This window comes from Rhinolophus sinicus, chromosome 18 (genome assembly GCF_057876585.1).
Source record: "Rhinolophus sinicus isolate RSI-liver-muscle chromosome 18, RSI-T2T, whole genome shotgun sequence".
Lineage (NCBI taxonomy): Eukaryota > Metazoa > Chordata > Mammalia > Chiroptera > Rhinolophidae > Rhinolophus > Rhinolophus sinicus.
Genome location: NC_142518.1, coordinates 43399351 through 43422635, shown reverse-complemented (window position 1 = coordinate 43422635; position 23285 = coordinate 43399351). Strand labels below are relative to the sequence as shown.

The following is a 23285-nucleotide window of genomic DNA, read 5'->3' as shown; positions in this document are numbered from 1 at the left end:
TGGCCTCATACTATAGCTGAGGGGAGCAAAAATGGTTTCAGTTAAGATCTTAATGGAGCTTGGTGGTGGAAACAATCAGGGGCAGTGGGCCCAAGGGCCTCAGGACCCACCTCCCACTCAAAGCCCTGTTATGATCCTGCCTTCTCTGGACACCCCAGAATAAAGGGAAAACTAACTACATTGATCTGCTCCAGCATACACATCTTCACCTCACAAACACCAAAACAACAGTTGCCTGTTTATTTTTTTCAAAAAACCCAACCAACACAAAACATAATTAAAATGCCATTGTGGTGAAAGATGAGCTGATGCTGCTGATTCGGGCTGTCTCCCAGATTGTTTTCAGGGAACATCAGGTGGACTGGTAGGGTGGGCTGCTGTCTCAGCAAGAATGGCACCAAGGCAGGCATCAGAAGAGCTGCAGGCCAGTTTTGAGCCTGTGCATCTGACCCTGGCTCCAGAGAAGGCCCTCCAAGTTGCTGCTGTCGTTGCTGCAGCTGCTGCAGTTGCCACTGCAGTTGCCATTGCAGTTGCCATTGCGAGTGCCACAGCTCAGGCCCAGGGAGCTGTGGAGAGGGGCAGGGGACTCAGTTAAGGAAGGAGGCAACTTTAGGCTCTAGAAGGGGTAAGGATGCTTGATGTGTGTGTCTGTGGGAAGGGCCCTCCCTCTCACCTAGCTTTAAAAAGAAGGGACTAGAGCAAATCTGAGAAACCACTTCAGATGGGACCCAGTGGTGGCTCTGCCCTCCCCTCACTTGAAGGAGATAGGGAAGAAATGGAACTTTTCAAATGGAACTTTTCAAATGAAACTTTATGCAGAGCCCCAATATATAAACCAGATTAAAGCAGAGATATGTAGGTGGAGGTAGGAGGGGAACCTGCACCACCCCACACACAGGAAGATATTGAAAGTGGCTGCCTTAACAGGCCTTCTTCCAAGGCCCTAGAGCTTGGGAACCCAGAGGACCCAGGGCTGGATCCCTCCCACCTCCAACAACTGGTTAAAAGGCCCAAGGCCAGGCTTAGGCTACAGGGCTGGGCCCAGTTCCCACCCCAGGATTTTAAGATTGCTCTAGGGAGACACTGCCCTCTCACCTTCCCTGGCCCTGCTCAGAACACTCTTGCTTCCCCTGCTTCCTGCAGGTCAAAGGTCCTTCCAGGTTGGTGAGGGTGACAGCTGAGAGCAAAGCCATCATCCCTCCTCTCAAGCAGATCCATGGTTACACTACTGCAGCTGAAAAAACCCTTATAGATCTAATCCCAGCCCCGCCCATCACCCATCATCTTACAGACAAGGGAACTGAGGCCCAGAGATGAAGAGGGACTTGCTCAAGGCACAAAGCCAAGTGGGTGGAGCTGAGACAAGGAGCAGTGGTGGGAATGCCGGCTCCAGTGGAAGAAGCCTTCCTACTACAGGGGGTATGGTTGTTGGGTCAAATCAGCTCCACCTGCCCACATTTCACCCTTGGTACCTTGGTGCTCATCAAGCCTGCCTCACCGAAGCATAGAGGTGTCTCTGTCTCTCTCTGTCTCTCTGTCTCTCTGCCTCCCTCCCTCCCTCCCTCCTTCCCTCCCTCCTTCCCTCCCTCCCTCTTTCAGACTTGTGGGTGCCACTCCCAACTACACCACCTGGCTTCCCCAGCTGCCTCCTCTCCTCTCCAAGAGACCTGCTGCGCCTTGGCCTCGGACAGTGAGTCCATGTCACTGCTTTAGGCTTGGCCTGCTGCTGGGCCCCTGGGTTCTGTGGCCCTCTCTCTGAATGTCCAGAGGAAGATGGGCTCATCTCCCAGGGAGTGGTCAGGTAACCCAAGGATAAACTCTCAGTTTCATGGGCCCACAGAGGTCTGTCTCTGGTACACACAGGATTCTCCCAGTCATGACTGCCCCACATTCCAGAATGTATGGGCCTCCTGGACGGGCTCCTTTTGAGTTACCAGCAGAGACCCTCAGCAAGGGCCACTTGGTTCCTGAGGCTCTCAGATGACCCAAGGGCTCCCACACCTGTGATTCAGAGGCAAGTTTTGAGGGAGAGCATGAAGCCCTGCACAGGCCTTGCTACCAAGATGCCTGGACAATGTGGGGAGACCTATTGATTACTCTGTGCACCTCTGGACAAATCCCTTCCCCTTTCTGGGCCTCAGTTTTCTCCTTAGGAACACGAAGAAGTTGGATTAGAGCATCTGTTCTTGACCTTTTGAAAGTTGTAGACCCTTTAGAGAACATGTTGAAAGTTATGGAATTATCTCCTCCCAAGATGCACATGCACACATACACACACACATACACTCACACGTGGATGGAATCTGAGAGGGGTGTCAAGCCAGTTCTGTGTGGCTGCCTCAGTGGCTCCCCCACTAGGGGCTGGCAGTCCTGGCAAGGGCCCAGCCAGGGACTGGAGCTTACACTTCACTAATTTAGGCCCTGACCAAGGGCAGCTACCTCCCCCACCCACCCCACTTTGTGTCCTCTTCCTCCTTTCCTCCCTCCTGCAGGAGGCAGAGGAAGGGGAGATAAATCCTGCCACCATGGGCACTCACCCTGTCTTGCATGATGGGGGTTCCAGCCGCTGCTCTAGCACAGGCTGGTCCAACAGATACATGGTGTCATAATTTTCCAGCATAAGCTCTGCTGGGTCCTCGGTCTGACCTGGTATTTGGCCTAAGGGGAAGGTGTCCCACCGCACATCTTCTGTGGAGTGAAGGGAGGAGGCAAGAGCGGATTGGTTAGCTAGTTCTCAGGCCCACCTCCCCTATCTACCCACCCACCTCAGTGAGCCCACTCAGCATGGCCTCCGTGTATCTAAAGCCTCACTCTTCTCTGCATCATTTCTCCAGAGCTCCTGTCCACCTCAGCAGTCCCCACCCATTCCCCACTCCCCCATACACTCTTTATGGCCCTTCTTCCCGTGTGTGTAGACACACACACACCACCACCACCACAACTCACCTGCACAACAGGCACAGAACTACAGACACTTCTCTTCCTCTCCACTCTTCTCCCACATCCCCAGACATGTCCCCACACAGACACAGACAATGACATCTGCTTCAGACCTGGCTTTATATCGCTACCTCAACGTCTCACCCTCACCCCCATTTCCACACACATATATGTCCTGGAGAGTCTGGGTGCCCCAGAATTCCCACTGTACCTCCTCCCCAAACTCACAGAGTATCTGAATGATCTAGGTTTCCTACATATGTGTACACAAACTCTGACAGGTTTGAATGCCATGCCATTTCTGTGGCTTTGCCTTGACAGATTTACACACACACACACACACACAGCACCTCAGGGTGGACTTCCTCACAGACATTATGCTCCTCCTGCCCCCTGCAGTCTTATTGCCCCTAGCTGTACACAAAGAACATTCCTTGTCTAGGAAGGGCTGTCTTACTGCATACCCTACCCCCACCACTGCCTACGTGTACACACAAGCACACATATCAAGCCCCCCATTCAATGAATGTTCCCAGTTTCACTCTGTTCCTCCTACACCTCTCATACAAGCACACAACCCAGTAATCTTAGTGTCACTGCATCCCCCCATATGTGTATGCACACAGACAAAGCAATGGCAAAGGGGAGAGGGAAAGGTTTTAATGTCGTAGCCTTTCCACATTCACAAACCACTCCTTCCTTTCCCCATCCCACAGATACTCCACTGGAGAATGAACTATGACAGACACTCTCAACCCCTCTGCCCTGCCCCATGCCTTACACACTGTCCACACAGTATTACATTAAATCCCCACCCCCATGCTTACACCAATACATCCAGTGTTTTCACTTGAAGCCTTCACTAATGAGCTTCTCCAAGTAGACTCAGTTTCTGGCCTCTTGGTACCCAAAGAATTCTCCCTGTCATAATGCATTCTAGAAAGTATCAACCCTGGACTAGCTTTTTATGTTACCCATAGAAGCCTATCAGGAAGGGCTATTCCTTTGCCTGCCTATCTCCCCCCCCGGCTCTTTTATAGGAACGAAGTCCTTCCTTGCCCTGTGTGTACAAAGATAGTTGTGTACACAAGGACCAACGTCCCCATGTCACTGACCTGACTATCCTCCCTCTCCATCGCTAACATCCCCAACCCTGTCTACATCACTGCCTCGTCTCTCTAGCTTTACACTCTTGTATGTGTTCCGTCAGTGACAGCATGGACACACAAGCAATCTCTGGATGGCGGTCTCACTGCCTGTTCTCACAAATTTCCATACACTCCCACCTCATTGCTGCCACTTCTCTCCCTCATACAGATACCTCCTGGTCCCCATGGGTCTTGGCAACCCTGCCTCCTCTTCCAGCCTCCTCTTCCAAAAACATCCATAACTACGTATGTGTGTATGCACAGATGCATGTACAGTGACTTCACAATGATCTCTTTTCATAGCCCATTCTCTCTCTCTCTCTCTCTCTCTCTCTCTCTCTCTCTCTCTCTCTCTCACACACACACACACACACACACACACACACTCTCTCTGCCTGTGTCAATGCCCTTCACTTTCGATATTTACAAAGACCCACAAACACAGACCTCCTTGCCCTAAGAGATTTCTCACTGTGCCTTGCTTTGTCCAGCACGGGCAGGCACATACCCATTGACACACACAGACAAAAACATGTTCCCTCACCCCTAGCACTGTCATTATGCCCCAGCCCTTGCACACACATCTACACAAGGGCAAAGGCTCCACCTTTCCCCCAAGTTCCTTTACTGCCTCCCCTCTCTTGCTATGGTTCCCCACCATACCCACCCTACACCACACCCAGTCCTAGCTGTTTTCTGTCCCTCCCTTAGGCTCCATCACACAGGCTGTGCCCCATATCTAAGTTTGTACATGTACACACACACAAGTGCGCACACGCACACACATACCAGACTCTTCATTCCTTTGGGGTCGCCCTGGCTTAAGGTTCCTGGTCCTTAACCTAAATGAGGGCACTCAAAAGACCACCCTCAGGAGGAGCAGATTCATGTTCCCCCACTTTCTTATCACCCAGCCCTCCCTGTCCCCTTCCCAGCTTTGCCTCACTAAGTTGTATGCTCACCTAAAAACCATGTCACTCTTTATGCTCACTCTCCTGATCTTACTTCCACTTCCTGATTTAATGCCCCTGGTTTCCTTCTTTCTCACGCACACAGCAAAATCCTGTCTCATCACCACCCAGCCTCCATGTGTGTATGCACGCGCACATATGAGGTCTGACAATTAGGTTCAAGAACTTGTTGCAACGATGTTGCTAACCTTTTTTTGGTATCAGAGGGATTATTCATTATGAATTTGTACTAACTGGACAAACAGTTAAGCAAGTTTACTATTTGGAAGTGCTGCAAAGGCTGCGTGAAAAAGTTACACAACCTGAACTTTTTGCTAACAATTCATGGCTCTTGCACCACGACAATGCACCAGCTCACATGGCACTGTCTGTGAGGGAGTTTTCAGCCAGTAAACAAATAACTGTATTGGAACACCCTCCCTACTCACCTGATCTGGTACCCAATGTCTTCTTTCTTTACCCGAAGATAAAGGAAATAGTGACAGGAAGACATTTTAAATGACATTCAGGACATCAAGGATAATACGATGACAGTTCTCATGGCCATTCCAGAAAATAGTTCCAAAATTGCTCTGAAGGGTGGACTAAGCACTGACATTGGTGCATAGCTTCCCAAGGGGAGTACTTCAAAGGTGACCATAGTGATATTCAGCAATGAGGTATGTAGCACTTTTTCTAGGATGAGTTCGCGAACTTAATTGCCAGACCTCGTATATACAAAAAGTACTGTGTTCTCCCTGCCCTGCGTCACTGCATATGAAAAACACATGCTGAATCAGACATACATCCACCCCCTACCTCTCGCATCCTTCTTGGTTTTGCTGAGCAGGGCCCACACCCACACCATCCTCTCTGAACATGCTCTCTGCGTGAAGCAGCCTGCAGCATGAGTGCTTAGGTCCCTGGTGCTTACACTCTTCATCCTAAGGGGTAGGGAAGCTAGCTGTTATCCATACACCAGACTGCGACCCAGGCTTGCCTCATGCGGGCTATCTCCTGCAACTTTTCCATCTCTGCTCTAGGGTGGAAGGAAGCCTCAAGAGCCAGCCAGTAAGGGCAGATTGGTGTGAGGAGAAAGTGGGTGTCAGGCTTCTTACCCGAACTAACTTGCCATGCAGAGCCCTGCAAAGCTCCTCTTTTCTGGGCCAGGAGCCTGGCATTCTCGGCAGTGGGGGACTCCACTTCCACAGAGAAAGGCTCCACATCCATTCTGCCTTCATCATCTTCTTCGTCTTCTTCATAATCATCGTCATCGTCATCGTCATCATCATCATCTGCATCATCATCCTCCCTCCACTTCTCCCGGTCATCATTTTCCTCTTCTCCCTCTTCTTCCTCCTCTTCGACATGGTCTTCGATGACCTCTTTCACCTCCTTCTCATCTTCCTTGACATTATTAAGGCTGCCCTGCTCCTTCTGTGGCTGGGTTTCTCCTTCAGACCCAGAGCAGGAGCCAGCAGGTTTGAGGTTCCCATACAGGCTGTCCAGGGTGTACGCAGACTTCCCAATGGGGGAGGCCTCTGAGCCCTCCTGCGCCAGACTGTTTTTTCCATTCTGGGTATAAATGGAACAGATGCCCAGAAGTTTCTCCTGGTCCTCATCTGGCAAGAGCTGCCCCATGGCTTTGAAGATTCTGAGCAAAGGGAAGGATGGGGTAAAAAGATTCAAAATCTTAAGTCACTTCATACCCAACACTCCACGGTTTGAACTTGGTCTCTGAGCTTCCAGACCTGCCTGTGAAAGGCAGTGCAGTAGAGCAGACAGGACACAGAAACAAGACCATGAACCCTGAACAAGCTCTGTGATTCATCTGTGGCTCACTTCCATTCTTGGGTAAATGAGGACAATAATGGCACGACTTATAGAATGCCTGGCACAGTGCCTGGCACATAGTGGGCATGCAATAAATGATAGCTATTATTAATCTGTACTAAAATGCCATGTAAATACACAAACTAGTCAATAGGCCTGCAGGGCTGGACCTGAGAATGGCAGATCCCTCTCTTCCCCGGGCCTAGCTGAGCAATCTGTCCTGAGCTCCGAAGATATGCCTGGAAGTGTGCTGGGCTCCTTCTGCCTCAAACGAAAGTGGGATACCTTTCCGGGAACAACTACAGCCCAGCCTGGAATGGAGGAAAAGAAAAAAAAAAGCAGCAGTCGACAAGACAAAGCAGGATGTGGGAGGGAGGCCAGATGAGCACTGCAGAGCCCGGGCACTACGGGAGCTTGGGGGAGGCAGAGAGCATAGGACAACAGGAGAGACTGAGGGACGGCTTTATGCAGAGACAAGAGCTAGCACACTGTGCTGTGTGCATGTGGTGAGAGAAGCCTGGCTCCAGGGGGAAGGGCTGTGCTGAGGAGCTGTGGGAGGAAGAGCAGGCTACAAAGGTGAAGTGTGTGTGTTGGGCGGAGGGGTCACCTGATGATTGAGCACAAGGGAAGGCTGCGTTTCTGGAGATCTCCATGGTGCCCATGTGGAGGAGGGCCTGGATATGGCAGGCTGGACGCAGGGAGACCAGGGAGAGTTGGTGAGGGCTGACCTAGGGCACTGGCAGTGGAGATGAGAGGGAGAAGCTGTGAAGGACAGACGGACAGACAGACGGACGGACGGAGAGCACAGCTTGATGACCAGATGGCAGGAGTCAGGCAGGGGAGTTAAAGATGGTGACATGGTGCACACATAGGACGGCGCTAACAGCAAACCCACCAACAGATACACAGCCGCTGGGGAGGAGAGCTTCTGGGGAGGAAGAGGGTGAGAACCCCTCGCAGAGCCTCACATAGAACCAGGTACCTAGAAGGCACCTGGCCACTGATGGAGGCATGGGTGGAGCGGACAGATGGGACGGTTTCTTCTCGGTGTATGGTGTAAGGTGAACTGTGGGCCGTTCATAGAGGGGCCACATATTCTCAGGGGGCTGTTTTCTCTCTGGGCCCCACAGGTAGTCTGGCCACATATGCGTGGTCACTGGTTGCTGGGGGCTAGTGACTCAACTGGTAGACCCTCTCTGTAGGGCTAATTTCATATCCAAGAGGACACTGGCTCAAACTGAATTGATATTGGCTGGCTGGGGGAAGCTCTTGAAAAGCTTCCAGCCTTACTAGAAGAAAAGCCAGAGAGAAACTCTCTTCTCTCATTGTGGCCCATTAATATGATTAATAATAAATATTCCCAGGCACTTGACATTGGCAAGATGCCATATCACCGCTGTTTATTATTACCTACCTACTATCTCGAGCTGTCTAGTCTGACCACTGAGGTGCAGGGGTGATACGAATCTTAAAATGCATCTCCTTGCTCAGGTTTGTTGGGTCACAGGTCAGGTTGGTGGAAAGGAGGTGGACTTTGGACTCGCAAGACCTGGGCCCAAATCCCTGCCCCCACCATCAACAAACCACATGACTTTTGGATAAGTCACTACGCTCCTCTGAGCCTCAATGTCTTTCTTATCTGTCAAATAAGGGTATTATACCTCCATCTCCAAAGACTGCTGTGTCAAGTGAAATAACTTCTACAAAAAACACAGCACCATGCCTGACAATTGCCAGTGGTATCTTTTATTTTTCCTCTGGAGAAAACAAAAGCCCTGTTTTGTATGTGCCTAATCACATGCTTTTTGCAGTAATGCGATCTAATAGAACACCACAGGAGTAAGGACTGGACTACCTGGATTTTGGTCCCAGCTCTGACTTGCAGATTTGCTACTGACTTGCAGCATACCTGGGGAAATCCCATTTCCCATTCTGTGTAATGGGGTGATTAGGACTAGATTCACTGATTATCTGGCAAAAGCAGGATCTGTGCACAAGGAATCGTACCCAAGTGAGCCGCTGTTACTGCTGGCATGTGTCGCATCCCTCTGGTATGCTTGGGTTGGGAGATCTCTGTGGTCCAGACTTCTCCAAGACCAGCAGCTTCCACTCTGCAGGCACTTAGGATTGGAAAGTACCTTGAAGGCCACCTATCCAAACCTCTCCATGCTGCTTTTTTCACTCCCTCCCCCCATTACATACACATGCCGTGTTCCTTCTGGCTTTTAAACTTCCTTTATTGTTTTTCGTGCTCGAATTGCTCAAATGTCTGTGATGCTTTCCTTACCCCTCCAGGCCTTTGTAGTTCTCCTCCCAGTTTCCCACCCATCCATATAACTTCCGGTCTAGAGCACACACATCTGGAGATTTGGCTGTTTGGTTCAGTCCCATCTCCTGCCAGTCTTGCCCTGGCTGACCCTGTCTATAAGTCTACTTTTTTTCTCTTCTCAGCTACTACTGTGCCCTGAATGGCATCAGGGCTCAAGACTCTCTGGCTCTATGGGGCGATCAGGGGACTAAGAGGGTCTTGGCATCCAGACTCCCACTTCATTCATTCCCCAGGCATGGATTCGGCTCCTACCAAAGACAGAACTGCTGGCAATGAGACAGCAGAGTATAATTTAGTTCAACAATGTTTACTGAGGCCTATTTGGGACCTGGACTTGTGTGGTGTCCTGTGGTACAGATGGCTATGCAGACCCCTTGCCCTTGAAACGCTTAGTCTGAGAGAGGGAAGGAGACACTAGGGAAGTAGACACAGCAACACAAAATCTCAGATTTGGGAAGTATTTGAGAGAGTCAACATGACAGGATAGATGGTGCTGGCACCAAATGAGATAGGGAGCAGAGGAGGAAGACCACTTTGGGGTTGGGGTGGGGAGTAAGATGACCAATTCTCTTTTGGTCACAATAAGGTACCTGTGGGCCATCCAAGGGGAGATATCTGATTTGCTGTCAAATATAGGAGGGTGAATCTTGGGGGAAAGGCTAGGGCTAGATAAAGAGAATTGGGCCTCGGCACTTTATAGGAACTAGTAAAAAAGCACAGGCATTTCAAGGTGGGAGTGGTAAACAGCATCAATGCAGCAGACATAGCAATGGACAAGGGCCCACTGGATTTGGTAATTAGGAGGTCAAAGCAGCTCTAGGGGTGAACGCCAAATTGCGGCAGGTCGAGGTGTAAGAGGGTAGTGAGGAAATCGAGATTGTTGAGTGTAGATTACTCTTTTGAGATGTTCTGATGGGAGAGGAAGGAGGGATAAGCTGGTGATAACCCAACAGAGGGATGCAGGGTCAAAGGAGATTTTGCTTGTATTGTTGTTATTGTTGTTTTAAGATGAGAAAAACTCAGGCACGTTCATAGGTTGAAGAGCAAGAGCCAGTAGAGCAAGGGAGAGGCTGGGATGAGGCCCCAGCGATGCTGGCAGAGGTGGCTCCAGAGCACAGGTGGAGGAGCAGGCTCTGAGGTGGGGCAAGGCCACCTCATTCTGAGACTGGTGAGAAGGTTGAGTGGAGCTGTAGATCAGTTCACGAGGACTGGACCTTGGGTCGAGGGGGCCCTGCTGGATGCCTCCATGTGCTCGAGGAAGCTAGGGTGAAATGGGAAAGGGGGAGGGGCTTGAGGTGAGTGGTAAGGGTTTACAACAGTCAGGAAATGGGAAAGTGGGCAGAAAACAAGTAAAAGTTCAGATAAGCAGAACTGAGGCCTGGCCCGAGATTTAAAATCATACCTCTGCAGTGGCAGCAATCCGCAGTGCTATGTGGTTTTCTCCAGCAGAGCTCAGCTCCTCGGGCTGAGGAGTGGGGGAAGCAGAGTAGGGATCAATCCCAGCTTGGGGGTTTGCAAGTCAGATATGACAAAGGATGGGCAGAGCCAAGGGTCCTGATGAGTGGCTGAAGTGATCAACCACAGACAGGATCAAGGGGAAGCAAGGTTGAATGAGGTAGGAAATGGAGGGATGGAGTCTGGATGCAGGCAAAGAGCAGATGCCATGTGATGTGACGGTGAGGACTGGAAGGACAAGAGGTGGTGGTCATCGAGTGGGATGCTGGGGTGTCAGCTTTCAGAGATGGAACAGCTCTGAGTGGTGGAAATGGAATAGTGAGTGTCATGGAGAATGAAAGTCACCAGAGTTGAGGAGCTGCAGAGTGTCAGATGGGTCACTCAAATGAAACAGATATTGCTCCAGAAAGCAGGAAGAGAATCAGGTGCTAAAGCCTTCTATGAGTATGAGGGAAGTAGCTCAGGGTCAGGAAATGACAGAGAAAAGGAAAGGGAGACAACCACAGGTATTTACAGGAACCAGTGCAATATTCAATTTGACCACAGTGCCCAGGGCGGATTGGGTAAAGGGGAATCACAGTGCACAGGGCAGATTGGGTAAAGGGGAATCTGCCCCATGATAGGTTGGGGTAGCAGCATTAGAAAGATCTTTGAATGTCAGGCTAAGAAGCCCAGGCATCATCAGGAAGACAATAGAGAGCCACTGAAGGTTGCTGAGCACCTATGAGAGGTATACTTTGGTAAGATAACAGAGGAAACAGTACTGGGCTTAGAGTCAGAAGACAGGTTCAGTAATAAACAGCAGCTACCATTTATTGTGCACTTACTCTGTACAGGCCACTGTGCTAAGCACTCTAAGGGAGTTGTCTCATCCATTCTCACACTGGACTCAGTTCAGCCAGGCCTTAAGCTGTGTGATCTCAAGCAAGAATACTCTACCCCTCCCCTCTTTGGGACTCAGTTCTCTTATCGGATAGTAGGAGGGAGACGCGAGTAGGTGTCCTTGCAAGGGCCCGTCTAACTCTGCCATTCTAGGGCTGTGCAGCTCTGAGGCCTGCAGGGCATCACCCTCTTACAAGATGAATTCAAGAGACTTACAGCTGAAGGAGTTGGGGGCTGGCCCAGCAAGGTGAGCCCAAGCAGGACTCAACCACCTGGGGCCAGTCAAGGGAGGCAGAGCAGTTGAATAGCCTCCAGTTCTTTCTCGCTTCCCACTGGTCTGCAGAAAATCGGCGGGCATTCCGTCCTGAGAGAGAAGAGAGGGCGTGAGAAGGAACCAGTAAGCCCCCACCCTGTCCACTTTGAAAACCTTGGCTCTGTCCCTCCCTATCCTCCCATACTCCCCACTCTATACCTCCTAGTTGCTCAAAGCATTCCAGGCCCTGTGTCCCCAGCTCAGTTTAGTTGGCTCTAAGAAGAAAAAGGTGGAGGGAGATTTCTCCACTGATGCTGTAGGGCCCTCTCAGGCAAACTTAAACCTTTAACCAGGGATGTGTCCGCCTGGCGCTATTCAGCCGAGCTGAGGACAGTGGCAGATGTTCTTGTCTGGGCTGCGTTAGGCCCTGGGGCTAGGGCTAGTCTCCCTCACCAGTCTTGGTGTTAGCCACGATCAGTTCAACGGTCCATCTGAGGATGTAGGTAGGCCGAACCCCACTGCTCCCCAAGGCTGGCAGCTCGGAGAGCATCCTCTCTAACAGGGCCTGCGTGAAGGTCTGGGAGTGCAGGCCCCTGAGCAGGGGCTGCCAGAATTGAGAGAATGGCTTTGGCACCACGATGTCACTGAAGTCCATGTTTTCTGGTTGCAACGGACACCCGTTGAAAGAGAAAGGCAAGGAGTGGGCAATGGGAGACAGGGAGCAGGAGGGAGAGAGAAAGCAGAAAGGAGGGACAGAAGGGAGAAAAGAAGGGGAGGAAAGAGAGGGAAAAAGAAAGGAGGCCCCGACAACAAAAAAAGTTCCCACCGCAGAACAGGAGGAAAGAGAAGAGCAGAACAGCGGGGAGAGAAACTAGTTAGTATCTGGAAACAAATTGACTCAAAACAGAGTATAAAAGAAAAAGAACTCTGGTTCTAGCTTCAGCTTTGTCAGTAACTCACTGTGTGACTCTGGGTCAGTACCTTCCCCTCTCTGGACCTCAGTCTGTCCATCTGTAACGTGAGGATGTTGGACTAGATGGCCTCACAAGGCCCTTCCAGTTCTGCTGTTCTAGCTCTCTAGCAAGTGGCTAAATCACAATTAACACAGCACAATAACGGCACACAGACTCTCCATCCCATCCCACCCCACCCCACCCAATTCCAGGCCACCTAAGAAAAGCCCAGCAAGGGCTTATTAGTGAGGCTCCCTGTTCTGCTCAGCCCAGAGGGGCTTCCAGAGGCTAAGGAATGGCAGGTAAGAGCCCTTGCCCCCCAGCCCAGGGCCTCCCAGCACACCCCTGGTGTTCTTGCCCCGCAAACACAGTACCCTAGGCTGCAGTGAGCCCTCAGGACCCTACCTTCATATTCTATCTGCAAAGCTGCCAACTGCTCAAACGTGGGGATGAGAAAGCCATCATCCAGAAAAGCATCCAGCACAGCTTCCCTGGAGCAAGAGGACGCTCAATTAAGCAAACTGAAGTAGACAGAAGACTCTCTCCTACGCCCTCCCCCCCTTGCCCCACTCCCAAAGCAGCTAATGCCTCTGGCTCAAGTGGTCAAAGCAGCATGGGGCAAAAGGAACGCAGCTGACAGTTGGTTCTCAGGCCTCAGCCTCTTGGGGCAGGGGCTGGGCCAGAGATGGATCAGTGAGTTTTGAACAAGCGTTTACCAAGCACAAGCTGATCTAAGGCCCATAATAAGAGCAGCAGCAGCTGAACAAGCCTGAAAGCACAGATGGAGAAAAGTCTCTGGCCCCCAGAGGAGTTAAATGTTTGAGGTCACAGGGTTAAGTGCTTTTAGACTTTAGTTCCTACTCAGACTATTTCTCTTGACATTCCTCCAGTCTCTTACCCCCTCCCCTTCTCCCCAGTTGCTTTCTTTCACATCCTAAAAGCAGAAACTTTGGGGACTCAACTGCTGGACCAAATATGATCCTTATCCTAGGGACTCCAAAAACCCAGAACTAAGTTACAGAGGTTGAAAGTGCAGGTTCTAGGGGCAATCCCTCATCCTCATCTACCTTAAACTGAAACCAGCAGCAGCCAGCTGTCTCCTCCAGAGCTAGCAGTTCCCCAAGAGGCTCTCCTAGCTGAACAGGCCTAGGAGGGGAACGAGCGGTCCCAAGGTGTCTCAGTGCCTGGAGAGTTGTCACATGAGCTCAGATCCCTCCCTCCACCAGGCTTGAGGAGGAAAGAGTTGTCTGTCCTTCTATCCACCTCCCATCTCCTCAGTATCTCCTCAGTATCCCATACCAGTATCCAGAAAGAGCACTTAAAGCAGACAGCCAGCTGCCTACTCAGCACAACCAGGCATATACTACTGTACAGGGGCACAAGGATAGTTTTCCACCTGCTGAGGGGGCCACCAACCACCCCTCTGCTGAAGGGTGCAGCAAAGAAGCGTAGGCTGGGCAGACACTGATAAAACACCTTTGGACTAAGTAGCATCCTGGAAATGAAGACTCCAGGGGCGACCCCAACCTGCACTGAGGCTCCTACCCAGGCGCACTCGGCCATCTACTCATCACCTTCCTACACTCTCTGCTCCATCCCAGATTCCTTCCAACCTCTGCAGCTCGGAAGGTCTAGCACTGCCTCCACAGGTTCTCAGAAGAAAGTTCTCCAAAGCCCTTTCCAGCTGAATTTTTAGGTAGTGAGCACCCAAGAGCTAGGAAGGACAGGAATGGATAGACATTGTTTGACTGCTCTGGATTTAACTAAGCACTGTTTTTTGGGGGGTGGGGGAAATGAAGGCTCATGGACATACTGAGGGGTTGAGGAGCCAGGCCTTGGAAGGCCCCTCCTGTTCCCCAACCATGACTATACAGGGGATGCTGATACTCTCCAATAACATTTCAAAAGAAAAGACCAGCAGTGCCAGCCATGAGGTAAGCAGTGCTTACCTCAAACTTATAGACAAGGGCTAGGCAGCGAGGTGGTAAGGATTTAAAACTTTTCCTAGTTGCCAAGAGCTGCACATACCACTGGACAGAGAGAAACAAAGCTGGCTGACAGGACACATTCCTGCCCCTGGCCATTTTAGTGATTCAGAGTTGGCAACCCCCACCTGGTAGCTGGCAGGGCCAGGGGAAAAGGGTCATGCAGAATGCAGGGTCACCCATAGGGTATAAGGATCATCCCTGAGATTTCCTACAGCAGAGGTTGGCAAGCTGAGATATGCAAACTGGTATCAGTGAGGCTGCTACGTTCTACCCTAGAGAGTAGGTGGCCCCTGATTACCTAGTTACACACCTGTTCTCCCATGTAATGCCCTTGAGCTCTGCCAGGATGCATTCTACAGGTGGGGACAGGTTATTCCATGCCTTAATGGCCTGAGGTAAATGCCTAAATTTCTCCAGCACCTGCCAGCAAAGAAGGTCCCATCAGAAGGCTGGTTTAGCCAGGCAACCCGCCCCCACACCTTCAGGACCCCGTCCCATAGGACCTCTCAGCACCTCCCTTTAGGGGACAGGGCAGGGTGTGCAGGGGTGGGCCCATCACTCCCCTATTGGCCCTGCAACTGAAAGTATCTGGCCCTCAAATGCCAGACCTTCTCCTCTTCCTCCCCTTGCCCCCCCCAATTCCTTGTGGCTCCCAATGACCAGATACCCCAATACTGAGATATTCAGTGGGGACATTTGGTTGGAGTTGGGCAGACCCTTGGGCCAAGGGGTGAGGGGAAACAATGGGTTATGGAAGAAAGGAAATCAGAAGACCCAAGTTCTAATCCTGGTTCTATCACTAACTGCATATGTGACCTTGGGCCAGTCTCTTCACTTATGCATGGCTTCAATTTCTTCGTCTCTGAAAAGGAAGGGTTGAGCTACGTTGCTTCTAAGCTACCTCCCTTCCTGCTAAAAGCAATACCCCTCAAGCTCACCTGATCTAGGAAAGTTCCTGGGCACCATCTGATGATCAGCTGCAGTACTGCAGGGCTATGCAACTACCTACGTACGCCCAGTTGTTCCCTACCACCCAGTGGGACAGATTATCCACAAACTTCCATCATCTGCTCCCTTCCATCAGTGGAGAGGATCAGCCAACTGAACTCTGCTCCTCTTGTCTCCTTCCTAGTTCCCCCCTCTCTCTTTCCGGGAAGTTCCCTCAAGCTTTGCCACTTTTCTTTCCAATTCCTTCTCAGGACTTCTCTCAGGTAGCTGGCAAGAGGAAAGAAACGACTGGGGCAGGTGACAACACACCAAGTGAAGGGCACTTTCTTACCTTAAACTGCTCCTCTTCGTATGAGACCAGCAGTTCTCGGGTTCTTTCTGAAAACAGAATGGGGAAATAGGTAGGACAGCCAGCTCAGCCCCTTTTCCTGATAGGATTCTGAGCCCCTCTCACCTCATTTCTTGAGTAAATAGAATTCTTGCCTCTCCTACTTCACAGGGCTTAAGGAAGTTGGTTTGTGACAGTAATTCTTTTAAGCCAAGATTCACCACATCCCCAGAGGAAATGCTACACCTGAATCTTCCAGGATCCTGGGCCCCTCTCTGCCCATTGAAGGACACCTACCATATAGTTCTTTATGTCTCTGAGCCTTTTCCAAATGCTCGTCAACCTCTCTGTTTTCTTTGCTGTCTCCATCAGCTCTGACATCCAGCTCTGCACCCTTCCCCTCATCCTTAGGCTCCGATCTCTGTTCTGTGACATCATCAACAACTTTCTTTTCTTCCTCTTGGTCATCTTCATCTGTCTCTTCCTTGTCCTCCTCCAACTCCCAGGTCTCTCTCAGACTGTTCTCCAGTTGGCGGCTCCAGTAGGTCTGCTGGAGCCAACCCAGCACAAAATAGCAGCCTAAAGGAGGGGAAGAAGGAAGGCAGTGCCACAGAAGCAGCTACAGGCAAGCAGCTCCTAGCAGCCTCATCTTGCAAACACTATAGGAAGGCCCCAGAGAAGAGGCTGGGCTCCAAGAAGGCACAAATCTCCAATATCTGAAGCAGCACCTCTTGCTCTGGGTTAACCTCCTGTTCTCTGCTTTCTCTTGCTTACTAGCACTTTTCCTAGAAAAAACAAAACACTAATACTGGACTTAGAGATGGGATGCCAAAAATGGCACAGGGCTGACAAGTGGGAGAACATGGACAGCCCCACCAGCTGGTTATATGGCCTTGGCCAAGTCTCTTCCCCTTTTTAGATCTCAGTTTTCCCCAATACGAAGGGGCTAGGCTGGATCAGGGGTTTTTAGTTGGAATGGGGTATCCAAAGAACCCCTGGGTTCATGACATTTGATGGCTCGCACCTCTCAACCCGCCCCCCCCCCGCCGCCCCACCTCCTTCTTAGGCACAAAATTTAAGGGAATGCTAGAAAAACTCAGTAATCGAGGTATCAAAGAGGATCATATTGGAGCCTAAAGCAGAAGAATTCAGTAACACTAATACTGTCTTCATTTAAAAATTTGGTATTTTGTTCATCGTGGGTTTTCCACATTAAAATGTTATCTATCTTAATTACTTAGCTTATGCCCCCTTAAAGTTTGTGTCCAAGGCAAGCACCACACTTGCCTCACCCTAGTCCTGGCTCTGACCCCAGGTGGAGACCCTCCTCCCTTTCCCTCTCTCCACAGTGCCACCCAGCCCAGGTCCCTGGGCTTAACTGTGATAGATATACTCCCTGGGGACTCACCTCTGCGGCAGTCATTTATGTGGGGCATTTTCTTGTGGGTCAACTCATGGCGAAGTTCAACAATCCAATCTGGAATGTTCACCTGATTGCGGGGGAGGGTATGAGTGCAGAAATTAGAAATTATTAAAACTGGCGGGACCACAGAGATGAATTAGCCTGGCCTCCCCCCATTTTACAGACAGAGAAATTGAGGTCCTGAGAGGTTCTGGTCTTAGTGGCAGAGCAAAGATGAGAAACCAGGTCTCCTTATTCCTTTTACTGCTCTGAGGAGGTTAATCTTGAAAATCAGAAGATACTTGCTTCCCCCAACCACCAACCACATTCCTCCCACAAAGAGATTCCTGTGAATGAGCATTAACAATCACCTTCTCCAGCCTCCCTCTGCCTTGTCTGTACCAGTCCCTCTCCCTGGATTCCCTTTACCCCTCCTCCCTCTCTTTCTCCTTCCTATACCTCCTCCAGGAAGCTTCTCTTGATGGTTGAGAACTGGCCTGCCCTCTTGGCCTCTACACAGCTCACATACTCACTCAGGGCAGGAATGCCTGGCATTTTCATGCAGCTTGGCTGAGCTTGTCTCCTCCCTCAGACTGTCAGCTCCCAGGAGGCAGGTGCTGTGACTGCCACCTCTTTCCTGTCCCCACCCAGTAATGCATTCCATTTGAGCGCCTCAGCTTCACTGGGTCATCCTCAGCAAGCTGGGCAGGCCAAGCCCACTGAAGATAGCAGCCATGAGCAAGGGAGCAAGTCTGCTTCTTTCAAGCTGGAGGCTGAGGCTCTGGGGTTCTTGTTGGGCTTGGTGGGTAGTGGTGAGATGAGCTAGTCTGACTGTGCCCACATCACTCCATGCCCCTTAGTGAGCCCTCCTGGGGAGAGAGTTGAGAAAGAACATTTTATCATACATACCTCCTGAGCCAGAAACTTGAGGGGAAGCTTGACAAACTTTGTCTTCCTTTCCGAGATAAGATTCACAAACCTGGGGTTAGGGGAGAAGTAAGTGGCATAGCCCAAGTAACAGTTTTACTCAAACCACTGGGACTTCAAAACATGTTGCTGAGTTACTGACACCTTACTTTTCTACAACCTTTCCACTGACTATTCTGTCCTGTTCTTATGGTTAGTATCAGTGAGAGCAGGGATGGTTCCATCCAGTCCAACATTTACTGAGTCTGCCCTGTACTGAACCCATACAGGTGAATAAGACAACTGCTCTGCCCTTGAAGAGTTCAGTCTTGGAGAAACAGTCATGCCACAATATAGCATATTATGCTAGAACATACTGTTATAAATGCCAGAACAGAGGACTACATCAAATGATACAGGCAGCACAGCTAAACAATGGAGAAGGTAAGAAGAGCTAGGAAGGATTTCAAAGCTGACAAGGGGAATAGGATGAGATGAGCAAAGACTTTGACAGATGAGAAAACTCAGTAGCAGATTTTTTGCCAATGTGCATGAGACAGCTAAAACTGCTCTGAGTCACTCTGTAAGCCAGGAACTCCCAGCCCACATCTCTGCTTCCACAGCTTAGCAACTTTTCAGTGTTCGTGGAGAGAAGGGGAAAAGGGTAGTACGGGGTACAGTTGGAAAAATCCACATTAAACCATGGCCAAGGACATTGAACCATTCAAAAAGTTCCTCTGCATGAAGAGTTAAAGGGGAAGAAAAAAAATCAACTGTCAAAGCAGGAAGAGTTCCACAGAGATCACTTGGTCTGAACCACCTCCACCCCACATTCCAAGAAAGAGAAAGAAAGAAAAATAAGAGAGAAGGGTCTTAGGAAAAGAAAAAGAGGAATGTGTGTTGACAGAAGCTGTCAAGTCAAATAATCACATGGTGACCCATACACTGGGACACACAAGGCTTTCTGCTTTAAGTAGCACCTGACGCCAAGATTTGCTCATCACATGCTACCCCACCCCACCCCTGCCCTCAAAAGCACCCTCCACCCCTACCCACGTAGGTCTTACCTGACCAATGCCATGCCATAGAGCAGTCTAAGTTCATCAGTGCCCACGCCACCAGTTTCATCCATGAGCTTACAGCGTACCAGGTCAGCAGTAGAAGCGACTGCCAGGGGGAGTTCGTTGCCTAACCTAAAGGGCCACAGTCCAGCACCATCATAAAGGTCCCTTACATTGGTCCACCCTCCACCTCAGAACCTATATATTTGGAACAGCTGTAGGCTATTCAAAATATATGTATTTGGAATATATATACATACTTGGAATAGCCTACAAATATATACCGGCTGAAGAGCACACAAATGGACACAAATCAAGAAGGTGGGAAGAGGGAGGGTAATGTCGCTGGGATAAAATAGTATACAGGGCATGAGAGGCTGGCTAAGCTACACACAGGACATCTAACCACTCACAATCAACCCAAAATTCAGCATAGACACACCCCTTTCTTTCACCCTGAAACCCTCAATTCATTCTGGTAGAGAAGATCCTATCCCTGAAACCTTTATCCCTTGTCCACTCCCAAATCAATCTTACCAACTGGACTAGGCGCCCGCATTTTACACGTGAGCTCTCCACCAGAAACCTCTTTAATTCAAATCGGAAATCCATCCTGGGGTGTTAACCTATTCCTTAAGCCCTGTATCAGCCACACTGGTCCCTCCCGCACCCTCCCCAAGATGGGGGAAAGGGGAAAAGCTCGCAGATTTGACAAGAGGGTTGCTGAGGCACGCCCCCTTTCTTTCTGCAAACCGGATTAGTGCAAGAGCTTGGCTGCGACTTTCCCCAGGTACTTGAGAGGCAACGCACAAACCACGCAAAGGGGCACCACTAGGCAATTTGGGAGAAGACTGGAGAATAAGGCCTTACAGGAATTCCACAAAGGAAGACGTGAGGCTCCACCAGCACGTAGACAGGAGGGCTGAGCCTGTTGCTTTACCTGCTCCTCCACACCGAGATGCGGTTTAGCGCGTACCGCTGCAATTTATGGTCGTCGGAGAACAGATACACCGTCACCTGGTCCCATTCGGCCCTACTGAGCCAAGCGACCACGACGCGCTGGGCCCAGAATGGTGGCAACTCTTTCTCTTTGACGCACTTCCCACACCACGCACTACACACGCGATCCATCCCCCGGGGACCAAGACCTGACCCGGTCCCGGATTCCCACCAGACCCTGGGCTAGTCTCCAATCCTTGTGCCGCGATACTCCACACAGCCTTCAGCTCAACGTGCAAGCCTCACTCCAAACCGCCGCCGCGCCAGCAGCCAATGGGAGAGCGTGACCCCGACGCAAGCCCGCCTCCCAGCGTTAGCGTGGCAAATCGGAATGTGAAAGCTGGGGTCGACCGAACCACAAGTTAGGGGTACGTCCTCGCCGGCCGGAAGTGTTCTTTTCTGAAAGCAGTTGTACCAGCTACAAGCATTCAGGCTCAACGTTCCACTAATTTCCTGGTTTCCTCTGTCCCAGAGACGGGCGCGGAGGGGGCGGGAAACGGGTATCTGGAATGCAGGAGGAATTTTAATCTTTGTCCCTGGTAGGCAGTGGAAGGATTGTGCTTGCCCTGTGTACTGGAAATGCGTTTATAAGTACGTTTCCATGGCCACATATCAGCGCCTAACCCAGTAAAACACTATTGGCACTAAAGCAAGACTACCAAATATCTAATATATAAACGTCTTAAATTGGGTTGAAAAATCTGCTGAGTTTTCACATCTGTACAGTGTGTGGCTTAGAATGGGTGATGTCTAGCTTCTCTTCCATAGATGAAAATTGTAGGGAGTTTACTCTGCCAGCATTCCACCACTAGGTTGGTTTCAACATCCACAAAAGAATATTTAGTTTTTCTGGATAATTTCTGGAGTTCTGGGAGGAAAGCAATTTTACGAAACCCTTCTGATTTTACAGGTTGGCTAAAATGTGTTCAGGACTCTGTCCCAATCTTCACAGATGTTGTTTTCCAATCTTAACATTCAGAGAGATAACTGTTGCTAGCAATCTTAACAGCATTGCTGTGAGTAGGCTCTTTTTCACTTTTACAGCAACAAATTCCAATCTATTCTCCTTATGTGCTTCTTTCTCCAGCCAGCTTCTCCTAAGATGCAGTCTGCCTATGGTTCTTGAATGTGATGGTTATTCTTCCCTGAGTAGTCATGCCAACCAGTAGGCCAGGTGTCTGCCAGAAACCTGACACCCTTTCACCTGCAGGATCTTGGTTGTATGCAGCCAAAGACAGGGAGATGGCTTATATGACCCTTCAAGATCCAGTCCAGTCAGAGGAGCTGCCATGTCTGCAGGAATCATTCATGAACTTTTTGGGTGGTTACAGGCTAATTATGGATAATGCTTTTCAGGTAAAGACTCTTGTCCTTCCCCTTCTCCATGAAACTGAAGATCTCTCTGTTCCATGTGTTCCAAGAAAACTTGACCAAAGCACATAACAAGAGCACTAAGTCTAATATGTGGCAAATGAGGCCTGAGACCTATTGAAAATTAGGGATTACTGGATCAAATGTGTTAAGTAGTGATAGCTTTGAGGAAGTACTATATTAATTTCATGTGGCTGCTATAATAAATTTCCACAAACTTGGTGGTTTTTACTATAGAAATTTATTGTCTTGTAGTTCTGGAAGTCAGAAGTCCAAAATCAGTATTATTTGGCCAAACTCAAGGAGCTGGCAGGACCATAGTACCTCTGGCTGCTCTAGGGGAGAATCTATTCCTTGTCTTTTCCAGCTTCTGGTAGCTACTGGCATTCCTTGGCCTTGTAGACACATGACTCCAATGTTCAAGGCCAGCATCTCCAAATGTCTCTCAGCTCCGTCTTCACTTTTTCTCTAAGTGTGTAAGATCTCCCTCTAATACACGTGATTGTATTTAGGGCCAATCTGGATAATCCAGGATAATCTCCCCGTTTCAAGATCTTTAATTACATCTGCAATTAAATTTATTTTAAAATTTATTTTACCTAACAAAGAAGCATTTTCTTTTCCTTTCTTTCTTTCTTTCTTTCTTTCTTTCTTTCTTTCTTTCTTTCTTTCTTTCTTTCTTTCTTTCTTTTTCTTTCTTTCTTTTTCTTTTTCTTTCTTTATTTTGCCATTTAAAGTAGCGCACACAGGTTCCAAGGATTATGCTGTAGGTATCTTTGGGGGACAGGGGTGATTTTTTCACCCTACTATAGGCACTATGGAATCCATCCTGGCTCAACATGCTCAACAATCCTAAGAATCCTTAGGCATGTGGTGCTGCAGGACACCTTCAGTTGTACCAGTGGACTTGAATTAAACAAGCACTCTCCAAGTCTAAGGCATTGCCTATGAAATCTTGAAGTTGATCAAATTTGTCTTCAAGCTACTGCTTCCCCTTGTTTGTTTTACCATTCACCTACATCTAACTCCCCAGCCCCCTTTTGTGCATCCCATTTACCTAAAGGCCATCCCGAGGCCCCTACTGAGTATATTCCTATATGTTAATGCCTTTCAAGTCTCCAGCTCTGGTCCTAATCTTTCTCTGGAGCTCTAGGTCCATGTAATCAGCTGCCTGCTGTACTCAATATCAACCTGTCCAAAACTTCTTTCCCCATAAATCCAACACCCCCCCCAAACCCCCTGCTATATCCTTTGATCCCAGTAAATGGCAACACTATTTACGCAGTTATCCAAACTTCAGTCTCTGAACTCAGACAGTTTGAGCTTGAATTCAGGTTTTACCACTTACTGTATGTGAAAACATGAGCAAGTTAGTTATGCCTCATTGTCTTCATCTGAAAATGGAGAAAAAAAGAGCACTTACCTCATAAGACTATTGTGTGGATTAAAAGAGATAAGTATAGAGTTCTTAGAACCATGCATGGCACATTGTAAGCACTTGAAATATTAGCCTATATTGTTATTAACATTATCATCCTT

At 49.5% G+C, this 23285-nt stretch overlaps 1 protein-coding gene across 8 annotated transcripts; it reads right to left on the bottom strand.

The window, feature by feature from the left end:
* Positions 1-226: 226 nt before the first annotated feature.
* On the bottom strand, positions 227-20639 carry LAS1L (LAS1 like ribosome biogenesis factor). 8 transcript variants are annotated; one of them, XM_019717513.2, is made up of 15 exons: positions 20317-20639; positions 19383-19508; positions 18319-18388; positions 17416-17497; positions 16305-16586; positions 16011-16057; positions 15042-15151; positions 13149-13234; positions 12751-12801; positions 12244-12450; positions 11754-11901; positions 6157-6692; positions 2538-2688; positions 1096-1234; positions 227-566 (listed from the first exon to the last, which is right to left on the bottom strand). In XM_019717513.2, exons 1-14 carry the CDS (start codon positions 20505-20507, stop codon positions 1111-1113), a joined length of 2211 nt encoding a protein of 736 aa, XP_019573072.1. In that variant the 5' UTR covers positions 20508-20639; the 3' UTR covers positions 227-566; positions 1096-1110. The 8 variants fall into 8 exon arrangements, with proteins under 8 accessions (XP_019573072.1, XP_019573070.1, XP_019573071.1 ...); XM_019717511.2 differs by lacking the exon at positions 1096-1234; XM_019717512.2 differs by lacking the exon at positions 1096-1234 and having other exon boundaries at positions 2538-2685.
* Between the last annotated feature and the right edge of the window lie 2646 nt (positions 20640-23285).